Source organism: Geotrypetes seraphini, chromosome 3 (genome assembly GCF_902459505.1).
Source record: "Geotrypetes seraphini chromosome 3, aGeoSer1.1, whole genome shotgun sequence".
Taxonomy (NCBI): domain Eukaryota; kingdom Metazoa; phylum Chordata; class Amphibia; order Gymnophiona; family Dermophiidae; genus Geotrypetes; species Geotrypetes seraphini.
This window is the reverse complement of record NC_047086.1, coordinates 11632965-11645322: the sequence shown is the minus strand read 5'-3', so window position 1 is coordinate 11645322 and position 12358 is coordinate 11632965. Positions and strand designations below refer to the sequence as shown.

General features: G+C 49.6%; 1 protein-coding gene across 2 annotated transcripts in view; it reads right to left on the bottom strand.

The window, feature by feature from the left end:
- Nucleotides 1-1085: 1085 nt before the first annotated feature.
- The window catches only part of BEND3 (BEN domain containing 3), a 39681-nt gene continuing 28408 nt past the window's right edge, over nucleotides 1086-12358 (bottom strand). For both annotated transcript variants that reach the window (XM_033939810.1, XM_033939812.1), the window contains one exon: nucleotides 1086-4076. In XM_033939810.1, the coding sequence (XP_033795701.1) occupies nucleotides 1833-4076 (2244 nt within the window). In that variant the 3' untranslated portion in view covers nucleotides 1086-1832. The remainder of the gene's footprint in view (nucleotides 4077-12358) is intronic.

Here is a 12358-nt window from a genome sequence, read left to right as displayed (position 1 = left end):
GGAATGAAATTATCTTTAAACATGGCAAAGTTACAGATGTTTTAGCGATTTTTGCACATTCAAAAATGTTTCCACTGTTGGAAACTACTATTATTTTGGGGGAACCCCCCCCCACCTGGTGTACCAGCTTACTGTTAATGACGTCACAGTGACGTGGACGTTTCTCTGGGGAGCAATGCTGGAGGCCTATCACAAACAACCACTGAACTCACGGAAGAGCTGGAGAAGATCTGGGTCAACCTTCCAAAGGGATCGATCGACAAAGCTGTTAAGAACTTCCCAAAGCAACTAAAGGCCTGTGACAAAGCTGGGGGTGGACATTGAGCATTCGCAATGACTGCAAAATTCGGACGCTTTGTTAATTGTATTGTTTGAATGACGTTATTTTACTGTGGTTTGAACATTTTTAAGCATACAAAAATCACTGACTAGTAAAGCTAAAATGTCAGTATCAACATAGCTTAAGAAAATTAAATGTGTAATAGCGACGTGTAAGTATGATGACTAAGTTTGTAAAATTTCTTGCTAAAATTCAAAGTGGTTGTTGAGAAACAGCAAAAACATAACTTGTACACATGACAAGCTCCTGCCTAAGCGCTAGCCTGTATATACATACTAGAGAATGACATGGGGACAAATTTGTCCCTGTCCCTGTCCCATTCCTGTAAGCTCAGCCTTAACTGCACAAAGCTCAAACACTTTGAGGACGGAGCTTGCAGGAACGGGGCAGGGACAGGAAAAGAACTCTCAGAGATGGAACGGGAAAAACTTTGTCCCCGTGTCATTCTCTAATACATATGTCTTGCAAGGGGGGTGGACACATGAGTGGGACTCACACACACATACCTCATAGAGCACTGTAAAGGGGTTGGGATTTGTATACCACTTTTTCTGTGTGCTTTACACAATCAAAGCGGTTTACATGGGGCAATGACTTGCCCAGTCCCAAGAAGCTGCAGTGGGAATCAAACTCGCAACCTCAGGGTGCTGAGAAAAGCTGCTCTAACCACTGGGCCACTCCTCCACTACTAGTGAAAAGAGTTTCAGTCTCTGTGATGTCATAATGCATCATTCCACCAATAAGAGTCAATCTCATCAATGATGTCACTGTAAAGGGTAAAGGACTTGACATACTGCTTTTTCTGTGGAGTTACAATCAAAGTGGTTTACATATTTTAGACAGGCGTTTATTTTGTACCTGGGGCATTGAAATGTTAAGTGATTTCCCCAGAATCAAAAGGAGCTGCAGTAGGAATCAAACTCACAACCCTGCAGCTGCTCTAACCATTAGGCCACTCCTCCACGCCACATAAGTCTTCAGCATTTAGATGCCTGCAGTTACACCTCCTCGGGCGTAAGTTAGGGAATGGGGAGATTAGGGAGCTCTAACTTTACAATTATTTATGAATGTGGTGGACTCTCCACTCTGGAGGATTAGAAGCATTTTTTCTGGAATGGTTGAGGTATATACTTTAGGGAGAGGGAGGACAGCCACTAGATGAACCCATAGGGCCTTCCAGCCATATCTATATAAAATGATTTTGTTTTAAGCCAAAAAATCTGAAAGCTCTGGAGCTAGATGAAAATGTCTTAATGGGAGAGTGTAAAATGTAAAATTTTTGATCGGTTAAGAGAGAGGTAGCCAACTCTGTCATTAAAAAGTTCCGTGTCCTAATGTAATGGCATCCGCCAGGGTTGAGGATCTCTTGTACATAGCAAGTCATTCCCCACCACTCCTGTCTTACAAAATACAAATTTAAAAATGCAGCATTTCCAGCTGGAATTCTCTACGTGTCCTACCAATAACTTAGTGTCCCTGAAGTTTCAGTCTGTCACTTCTTCGCTTTCTTGGCCTTTTTAAGTATATCACATTTTTTCCTATTGGGCCGCCTGCATCTCTCGTCAATGCTCGGAATACATTCGTAATGCCACACCTCCTCCATCTTCTCCACTGGGTAAACTGCTTCCACATAGTGCCGGATCAGTCTCAACCGGACCGGGTCCAGCTGCTTCTTATTGCAAGCCCCCGAATGGTTGTACTGCAGCCGGAGGTTCTCGGGGGTGAAAAGTTCAGGGAAGAGCCTCACCAGCAACCGGGCAGCAAAGTTCCCCACAGAGAGGCTCTGCTGAACAATCTCCCTCACCTCCTTGTCAGAGAGCACGTAGGCAGAGGGCACGGGAAAGTCTGGGGGCAACACCACAAGTTCGTCCAGCGGGATCTTGCAGAAGTCCTTACTACTCCGCTCTGGCGGCAGGGGTGGGCCTTCTAGCAGTTCCCGGAACCTGTCTGGGTTCAGTTCAAAGGACATAAAATCTCTTCTCTCAGGCCCTGGTACATGCACCTTCCGCTGCTGCTGGTACGTCCGCCGCTGCTCTGTATCCCGGCGCCGGCACCTCTCGTCCAGCTTGCCCACGAACTCCAGCATCCACACTCTGTCGTTCCTGGCTCTTGGGTACAAAAGTTCCACGTAGTGCCTAATGAGCTTGATTCGGATAGGGTCCAGCTGCTTCTTGCCCAGTGAGCCGCTGCAGTTGTACTGTTTCCGCAGGTTTTCGTGTGTGAAGAGCTCAGGGAACAGGTGCACAAGTAAGCGAGACGCAAAGTTGCCGATGGACAGGCTGCTCTCATAAATGCCCCTCAGCTGCTCCTTGCTCAGCATATATTCGGGTTCAGGCACCTCAAAGTCGGGTGGGGAGAAGTCAATCTTGTCAAAATCCACTGGTACCAGCCATATCTTTTTGGACCGGCGCCCAGGTCGTTCATATTCGTAGCCGTCTTCAACTTTCACCACAGACACGTCATCGGGTAGGCTAGAAGAGTCATAGCAGTCATCTCGAACCTCTTCACAATCGCTGCTATCCACATAGATGCTCTCCATCTCATCATCCATTCGCTGGCTGCACTGCTGCAACCAAGCCTCCTCCTCCTGCACGTCGGGGAAATAAATCTCACTGTACCTGCGGATCATCTGCAGCCGGTGAGGGTCCAGTGGGAGCTTCTTTGAGCCTCCGTAGCAGCTATAGCGCTCAGCCAGCTTCCGCTGATCAAAAAGCTCAGGGAAGAGGCGGTGCAACAGGAACACTGCAAACTCCCCCGGCGAGGAAGCCTCGTCTAAGAAGTCACTGAGATCCTGGGCATCCAGGGTATAGTCCAACATGCCAACATTGGTTTGGTCCAAGGACAGAGCTTCCTCTTGCTCCTTGTCCTCAATGAAGTGCACCGTGTCCACTTCCTCAGTCTGATAGAAAGCGGTTTGTTGGATGCCCTGCTGTTGGCCCCCCTCCATTTCCCTCTGGGCCCAGAAGCGGCTGAAGAAGTCATTGACCTGTGGTAGGCACTCTGTCTGCCAAACTTGGGTGCTCTTCACCGATGGATAGCAGGCCTCCACGTAGCTCCGAATGAGCTGCAAATGCAGGGACTCCAGCTTCTTCTTCCCCGGGAAGCCACACGTGCTGCAGCCTTGCCCAAACTCGTCGTCACCAAAGAGCTCCGGAAAGAGCTGCACCAACAGCCGGCACGCAAGGTCCCCAGCCGAGACACTCTGATCCAACACCTGTTTCAGCTCTGTGCTCGTCAGCTGGTACTCGGGGGGTGGCTGAAACTCAGCCACATGCTCCACTGGGCTCACTTTTCTTTTGATCCGGCTCACCTCCAGGGACAGGAGGTCCACCTTGCTGTGCAGCTGCGACATGTTGGAGCTCAGTGCGTTGAGAGTGTAGAACATCTTCTGGATCAGAGTAAAGATATTGGGATCAGCCTCAGCGGCCGCGACAGCACTACCAGCAGAGTCTCGCTTGCGTTGGTCATTCAGCATACGGAGAGGGGAGGGGCTGCCAGCGCTGCTAACTTCGTAAGCAGCAAATTGATCTGGCCCGGGTGGGATTTTCTTTTCGGTTATTTTGTGTGAGATGCCATAGAGTGGTTTCTTGTAGGAAGCAGTGGTGGTGATCCTGCTAGGTGGCTCATCTCCATCACCAAGGAACATGGTACTGGAACTTACGACCTTGCTCGACTGGTCCAGGCATCCCAGTGTAGGAGAGTTGACATCTCTGGGCTTTTTACAGGAAAGCAGGCTCTGTGAATACATAAGTTTTATGTTAGTCATGCTGTGTTTTCACAAAAAAAAAACCTACAGCCACAGCAACACAGTAAAAGGAATGTGTCCAACACAAATAGTTAAATCCTTGGAAGTGACTTCTGGCAGTGGTTACTGCACTGGCATGAATTTACGTCTCTACTACTCTTCACCTATGGCAGCTTGTACAAAAGGACCTAGCTCCAGAATACATCCCACCCAGCCTCCCGTCTTTCTAAGTCACCTAATTCCCCAGATTAGTTCAGTGTCTCAATGTTTTCAAACTCCATTTTCAACAATGTTGTGCAGCCTGACAACCTCCAAAGAGCAAACCAAACCAAAAACTGCAGGCTTTGTACACGATGCAGGCAGACTTTATTATGACAAGTAAATCTTTGATTAAAAACCTTTTACCAGGCAAGGGACCCAACACGGTCTGTGTTTCGTACAATCTTCATCAGGGGTCCATTTTGATAAAAGGAAAAGATATCAAAAGAATAGCCTTGGACAAATAGCGGTAGGTGACACGCTAGAAGGCCCACCCCTGCCGGCGGCTTTTTCAGCATGTCACCAGCGTCTCAGTTTTTTCAGTGTGTCACCTACCGCTATTTGTCCAAGGCTATTCTTTTGATATCTTTTCCTTTTATCAAAATGGACCCCTGATGAAGATTGTACGAAACACAGACCGTGTTGGGTCCCTTGCCTGGTAAAAGGTTTTTAATCAAAGATTTACTTGTCATAATAAAGTCTGCCTGCATCATGTACAAAGCCTGCAGTTTTTGGTTTGTTAACCTCCAAAGAGCAGACATGACAGGGGGCTCAAATAGTGAAAAGAAAAGCCAGGAAAACAATGAAAATCCCACCAGAGGCGGGAAGGGCTCAAGGGAGAAGGTGTGTAAGGCAATTTTATAACTGAGCACAAGTGTAAATGTACCAGTCAGTGCTACTCATGTGCCCAAACGAGCTATTTTCTATAAGGTAGCATAAGACGTGGTACCACCTTATGCATAACTTACAGAATATTACAGGTTACGCACAATGCATGGCATGTGGCGTAAGTGGTCACGTCTTAATACAGGCATGTTGATGCTACTTTCTTATGCTTACAGTTTCGGAGTAGATCTGGTAGGCTGCACCATTCTAACAAATTAGATTTGTCATTAGTTTTGCATATTATCACCAAACTGATGGCATGCTCTTCCTGTTGAATTAAGACATGACTACAATCATGTGGGGTTTCATCAAGCCGCTACAAACGTGGTTATTCCAAAAGCATGTATTTTGGATTATTGGAATTGTGATCATTCTGATCAGTTTATTTTATTTATTCTCTTGTGACCTCTTTAAAAGATTTTATTTGATACCTGACGGTATCTTGGAGAAGTTTAGGGTGATGTACAATTTCTTTCTATCAGGTACTCTAAGTATTTTCCCTATCTGTCCCAGCGGGCTCACAATCTGCCTATGGTATTACTATTACTATTTTATACTGGAATTTTAGTGCATGGCATCAAGGTGCAGAATCGGATGATGTGTGTGGGCTTAATGATCTTCACCTGCAAGCTGCCCCTTAATTCTCTCATACTGTCTCTGGAATGTGTGATTACATACAGAACAGGTGCAAGGATACTGGGTGCCTTAGGCGAACCTTCAAGCTTGCCTCCCCCCCACCAACTAAATTAACTCTCAGGTCTTTAATGTGTCCCCACTCCAAGATATCAAGCTTTTAAATATTAAACTTTGGGGAAGGGGGGGATCACACAAATAATGAGGGCAGTTTCCAAAAGTTATTTACCCAGATAAATGAGTATTTGAAAATCACCCATCCTGCAATACCATTTAAAAAAAAAAAAAAAAAAAAAAAGCTTTTGGGCCTAGTAATGCCAAGAATCATTTTCGCAAACTGCCAGCATCTTGGAATTTTACATGCTGCTTCTCTGTCAGCTAGGCCATCTTACCAACCTGGGCCCCCTAGCTTCCAGAGAATGTGAGATAAGAAGTCTCCAGTTTGGAACTGTAACAGCCAGTGCCCGGCATTCTTATCTCTCTAGAGCAATTTATGTTGACATCAGACATTGGCCAGAGACTGGTGGATGTTAGGTATTTGACCAGCAAATGCCCTGTTAACCGAGACACTGATTGGCCAGAGACTTCAGTAGCGGGAAGGAGAAGACAAGAAGACCAAAGGACTTGGTCAGTATTGACAGAATTCATGAGGAGTCGGAGGAGGTAACATTAAGTTGTGTGCTGGAGCAAAGATTACAGGGGAAGGCAGTCAAGAGAAGAGTCTCTCTTTAGACTTATGTGCTTTCCTGAGCTGCCCTGAAACAAAATTCCCATGAACAGTCTCCTTGTGCCTTCCTGCTCTAGAGAGAGACGAAGAGTGAGATTGTATCCAACCAGAGCGTAACTTCACCTCTGGTAATCAAAGGATTGACAGCTGTTGGTGCTGGCTTGCATCATTCCAAGAACTGATACCTGCAATGGGTCGTAACTAGTCTGACCCCTACAGAATGGAAAGGCTCTGGCTCACTGCCCAGGAGAGAAAACATCAGGTTGGAGACGCTCCTCCTTTTCATTGGTGAGCAGGCATGCTCTTCAATGGTTCAGCCGGGTTTAGTTAGGCAGATTTACAGCATTCTTCATTGCCTTGGGTGGTGTTTATCACACTTGGTGTTTAGCTCAGTGGTAAATCCTAGCTGTGTTTTCCTTTCTCTTGGTAACCTAGTTTCTGATGCATAGTTATGCACATGTGTTCAGAGTTATTATGTCCATCTATGAATATTTACCCATGCACGCTGTCATAGGGAAGCCCCTGTGAACTCTGAGTTTCACTCAGAAATGCCAAATACTAGCTGTTCTCTACCCATTGCCAAGCCTAGACATTTGCCAAAGAAGAAATCAGAAACAGCACAGTTACTTACCGTAACAGGTGTTATCTAGGGACAGCAGGCAGATATTCTTAACATATGGGTGACGTCACCGACGGAGCCCCGGCACGGACACTTTTAACTAGAAAGTTCTAGTTGGCCGCACCGCGCATGCGCGGGTGCCTTCCCGCTCGACGGATGAGAGCGTGGTCCCCAGTTAAGATAAGCCAGCTAAGAAGCCAACCCAGGGAGGTGGGTGGGTCGTAAGAATATCTGCCTGCTGTCCCTGGATAACACCTGTTACGGTAAGTAACTGTGCTTTATCCCAGGACAAGCAGGCAGCATATTCTTAACGTATGGGTGACCTCCAAGCTAACAGAGAGGGAGGAGGGATGGTTGGCCATTAGGAAAATAGATTTTGTAACACAGATTGGCCGAAGTGCCCATCCCGTCTGGAGAAGGCATCCAGACAGTAGTGAGTAGTGAATGTGTGAACTGAGGACCAAGTGGAAGCTTTGCAGATCTCCTCAATGGGCGTGGAGCGGAGGAAAGCCACAGAAGCAGCCATAGCTCTGACCCTGTGGGCCGTGACAGCACCTTCCAGTGAGAGACTGGCCCAAGCATAACAGAACGCAATGCAGGCAGCAAGCCAGTTGGAAAGCGTTCGTTTAGAGACAGGACGACCTAAACGGTTAGGGTCAAAGGACAGAAGGAGCTGAGGTGACGTGCGGTGAGCTCTGGTACGGTCAAGGTAGTATGCCAGGGCACGTTTACAGTCCAGCGTGTGTAACGTCTGTTCCCCAGGATGAGAGTGGGGTTTAGGGAAAAAGACAGGCAATACAATGGACTGGTTGAGGTGGAAGTCCGAGACCACCTAGGGAAGAAATTTAGGATGGGTACGCAGAACCACCTTGTCATGGTGAAAAACCATGAAAGATGGGTCAGCAACCAGTGCATGCAGCTCACTAACCCTCCTGGCAGAGGTGATGGCAATGAGGAAAAGCACCTTCCATGTCAGAAATTTGAGTGAAGTTGTGGCAAGAGGCTCAAATGGAGGTTTCATGAGGGCTGAGAGGACCACATTCAGGTCCCAGACGACTGGAGGAGGCTTCAGCGGTGGTTTGACATTGAAGAGGCCTCTCATGAACCGGGAAACCAGGGGATGAGCCGTGAGAGGTTTTCCGAGAACAGGCTCATGAAACGCAGTGATGGCACTGAGATGGACTCTGATTGAGGTAGACTTGAGGCCAGCGTCGGAGAGAGAAAGCAAATAGTCCAGTACAATTTCCACCGCCAATGAGGTGGGATTGTGATGATGAAGTAGACACCAAGAGGAGAACCGGGTCCACTTCTGACGGTAACATTGGAGGGTGGCCGGTTTCCTGGAGGCATCCAAAATACGACGGACAGGCTGAGACAGATTCTCTGGAGAGGTCAGCCTGAGAGAAACCAAGCTGTTAGGTGGAGCGAGGACAGATTGGGATGCAGTAGAGACTGATGCTGCTGTGTAAGTAGAGTAGGAAATACAGGAAGAGGAATGGGCTCCCTGGAGCTGAGCTGGAGCAGGAGAGAGAACCAGTGTTGGCGAGGCCACCGAGGAGCGATGAGAATCATGGTGGCTCTGTCCCTGCGGAGTTTGAATAGCGTCCACAACATTAGAGGCAGTGGAGGAAAGGCATAGAAGAACCGATCCGTCCAGTCGAGCAGGAATGCATCTGGGGTCAGACGATGAGGAGAGTAGAGTCTGGAGCAGAACTGGGGCAGCTGATGGTTGTGAGGAGCTGCAAAGAGGTCCACCTGAGGAGTGCCCCAGAGAGCAAAGATGGAGTGGAGTGTGGGAGGATCCAAGGTCCACTCTTGAGGTTGAAGGATGCGGCTGAGGTTGTCGGCCAGGGAGTTCTGTTCGCCCTGGATATAGACAGCCTTGAGGAAGAGACTGCGGGCCGTGGCCCAGGTCCAGATGCGGATGGCCTCCTGACAAAGGAGGGGAGATCCGGTGCCGCCTTGCTTGTTTATGTAGTACATGGCGACTTGGTTGTCTGTGCACAGGAGAAGAACCTGAGGATAGAGAAGGTGCTGGAAGACCTTGAGAGCATAGAACATGGCCCTGAGTTCCAGGAAATTGATGTGATGTTGACACTCCTGAGGGGTCCAGAGTCCCTGGGTGCGAAGATCTCCCATGTGAGCTCCCCATGCATAGGGGGAGGCATCTGTGGTTATGATCATGGAGTGAGGGGGTAGATGAGAGTAGACCCCTGGAAAGATTTGAGGAGTTCAACCACCATTGAAGAGATTGCTGAAGAGACGATGTCACAGAGATGGGATGAGAAAGAGGATCCGTGGTCTGTGACCATTGGTTGGCTAGAGTCCATTGAGGTGTCCTGAGGTGGAGTCGTGCCAGAGGAAGCACATGGACTGTCGAGGCCATGTGGCCCAGGAGGACCATCATTTGCCGAGCCGGAATAGAGCGACAAAGGAGCACCTGACGGCAGAGATGGAGCAGGGTTCGTTGGCGGTCTGAGGGGAGAAACGCCCTCATCAGAGTGGCGTCGAGGACGGCACCAATGAACTGAAGTCGCTGTGTGGGGAGGAGATGTGACTTGGGGTAGTTGATCTCGAATCCCAGGAGATGGAGGAAAGAGATGGTGTGTTGAGTGGCTTGTAGCACAAGCGGAGACGTAGGAGCTTTCACCAACCAATCGTCCAAGTATGGGAACACCTGGAGGTTGTGAGACCTGAGGAAGGCCGCCACCACAATAAGGCACTTGGTGAACACCCTGGGCGATGATGCGAGGCCAAAGGGTAGCACTTTGTACTGATAGTGGTGGTGCTGTACCTGAAATCGGAGGTAGCGACGTGAAGTCAGATGGATTGGAATGTGAGTGTAGGCCTCTTTGAGGTCTAGGGAACATAGCCAGTCGTGATGAGAGAGAAGAGGGTAAAGCGTGGCAAGGGAGAGCATCCTGAATTTTTCCTTGACCAGACACTTGTTGAGGTTCTGAAGATCGAGGATGGGACGGAGGTCTCCTGTCTTCTTGGGAACCAGGAAGTAGCGGGAGTAGAATCCCTGACCCCTTTGGTCTGGGGGTACCTCTTCGATGGCATTGAGAAGAAGAAGGGATTGGACCTCCCTCAGGAGGAGGGGGGATTGAGAGGAGTGAGAAACAGACTCTATGGGAGGATTGTCTGGTGGAAGAGTCTGGAAGTTGAGAGAGTAGCCGTGGCGAATGATGTTGAGGACCCACAGGTCTGATGTAATGACCTCCCAACGGTTGAGGAAGAGTTGAAGGCGGCCTCCTATCGGCTGAGGAAGAGGCAATGATGGCGGGAGACTGGCTATGCCCTGGAGAAAAGAGTCAAAAGGGCTGAGATGGTTTCGACTGTGGGAGAGGCTTGGCAGGTTGGTGAGACTGTAAACGTGCCTGAGTTTGGTGTTGCTGACGAGGCCGGCGAGGCTGTTGTTGCTGAGGCGGGTTGAGAGGTCTGGCCGAGAACCTGCGTTGGTAGGAAGACTGCTGTTTGTAGGGGCGAGCAGGTGGAGTCTTCTTTTTAGGTTTGATTAGGGTATCCCACCTGGTCTCGTGTGCTGATAGTTTCTGGGTAGTTGAGTCCAGGGACTCCCCGAATAGTTCATCACCAAGACAAGGTGCGTTAGCCAGGCGGTCTTGGTGATTAATGTCGAGGTCAGAAACTCTCAGCCAGGCCAAGCGCCTCATGGCAACAGCCATGGCAGATGCTCGAGAGGTCAGCTCAAAAGAGTCATAAATGGATCGCACCATAAATTTCCGGAGTTGGAGCAAACTGGAGATTTGTTGTTGGAAAACCGGGATCTTACGCTCAGGGATGTACTTTTGTAAGGAGGAGAGTTGTTGCACCAAATGCTTCATATAGAAGGAGAAGTGGAAGGTGTAATTATTAGCCCTGTTGGCAAGCATGGAATTCTGATAAAGGCGCTTGCCAAATTTATCCATTGTTCTGCCCTCTCTGCCAGGAGGGGTGGAGGCATAAACACTGGAGCTCTGGGTTTTCTTCAAGGTGGACTCCACTAGAAGGGATTCATGGGGTAGTTGAGGTTTGTCGAACCCCGGGATAGGAATGACCCTGTATAAACTATCCAGTTTTCGAGGGGCACCCGGTACCGTGAGAGGATTTTCCCAGTTTTTGTAAAAAGTTTCCCGTAAGATGTCATGGACGGGTAACTTTAAAAATTCTTTGGGAGGTTGTTCGAAGTCCAGGGCTTCCAGGAAAGCCTGGGACTTCTTAGAGTCGGATTCCAAAGGGATCGACAGAGCCGCCGACATTTCCCTGAGAAATTTTGTGAATGAGGACTGTTCAGGTTTGGAACTGGTATCGACCATCGATGGTTCCTCGTCCGTTGAGGAAGCCTCATCATCGGTACCGGGTGGGGATTCTTCCCATAAGTCCGGGTCCCTGACGTCGGTGTGCGCAGGATGGGACGGTGGTGCGGACGGCTCAGTGTGGCGAGTCTTAGAGAGAGATTTGCCAGAGCGCATCGAGACGGTACCGGGGGAGGAAGATTGATGCCGGTCCTGGTCTCGGGGGGACTAGTGTCGGTCTCGATGTCGGGGAGGGTCGGCATCAGAGCGTGTTTGTACTGGAGGATTAAGTGGTTCAGCCGCGAGTACCGGCATGGAGGTGTTCAACGGTACCGATGGTGTCGACACCGGCGGTATGGTGCGAGGCTCGGGCCGGTCTGGTACCGGAAGGAGTGGGGCCAAAATTGCGGGCAACAAGTGCTGGAGTTGCTGTTGCAATTGCTCTTGCAATTGGCTTTGGAGTATAGCCGCAATGCGGTCGTCCAGAGGGGGCACCGGTACCGCTTTTTTCTTTGTCGGTACCATAGGTGCCGCTCCATGCCCCGGCGATGAGGATGCCGATGACGAGGCACTCACCGAAATCGGGGCGGAGCGTTTGCGGGGTCGGCGTGATGCCGGGAGGACCGGCGTCGCCGGTGTGGCAGGAGGGCGCTTAAGGGAAGTGGAAGGCTTCTTAGCCGGCTTACCTGGTGCCAGCGACCCCGAGGAAGGATCAGGCGTCGTCGAAGTAGTCGGTGCCGACTTTTGCGGCGCCGCTTACGGCGCTGCCGATTCCATGGCAGATCCGGTACCGAAAAGGATATTCTGTTGGATCTGTCTATTTTTCAAAGTATGTTTTTTAAGAGTAGCACAGCGGGTGCAGGTGTCAGCCCGATGCTCTGGACCCAGGCACTGTAGGCACCAATTGTGCGGGTCAGTGAGAGATATCGGGCGTGCACACCGCTGGCACTTCTTAAAGCCCGGCTGAGGGGGCATGAAGGGGAACACGGCCTCCGCAAAATCAAAACTGGAGGCCTGTATGGTGGCAACAGGCTCCGCCGGGGCCGGCCCGAAAAATAAAGAAAAAACAAAGTTT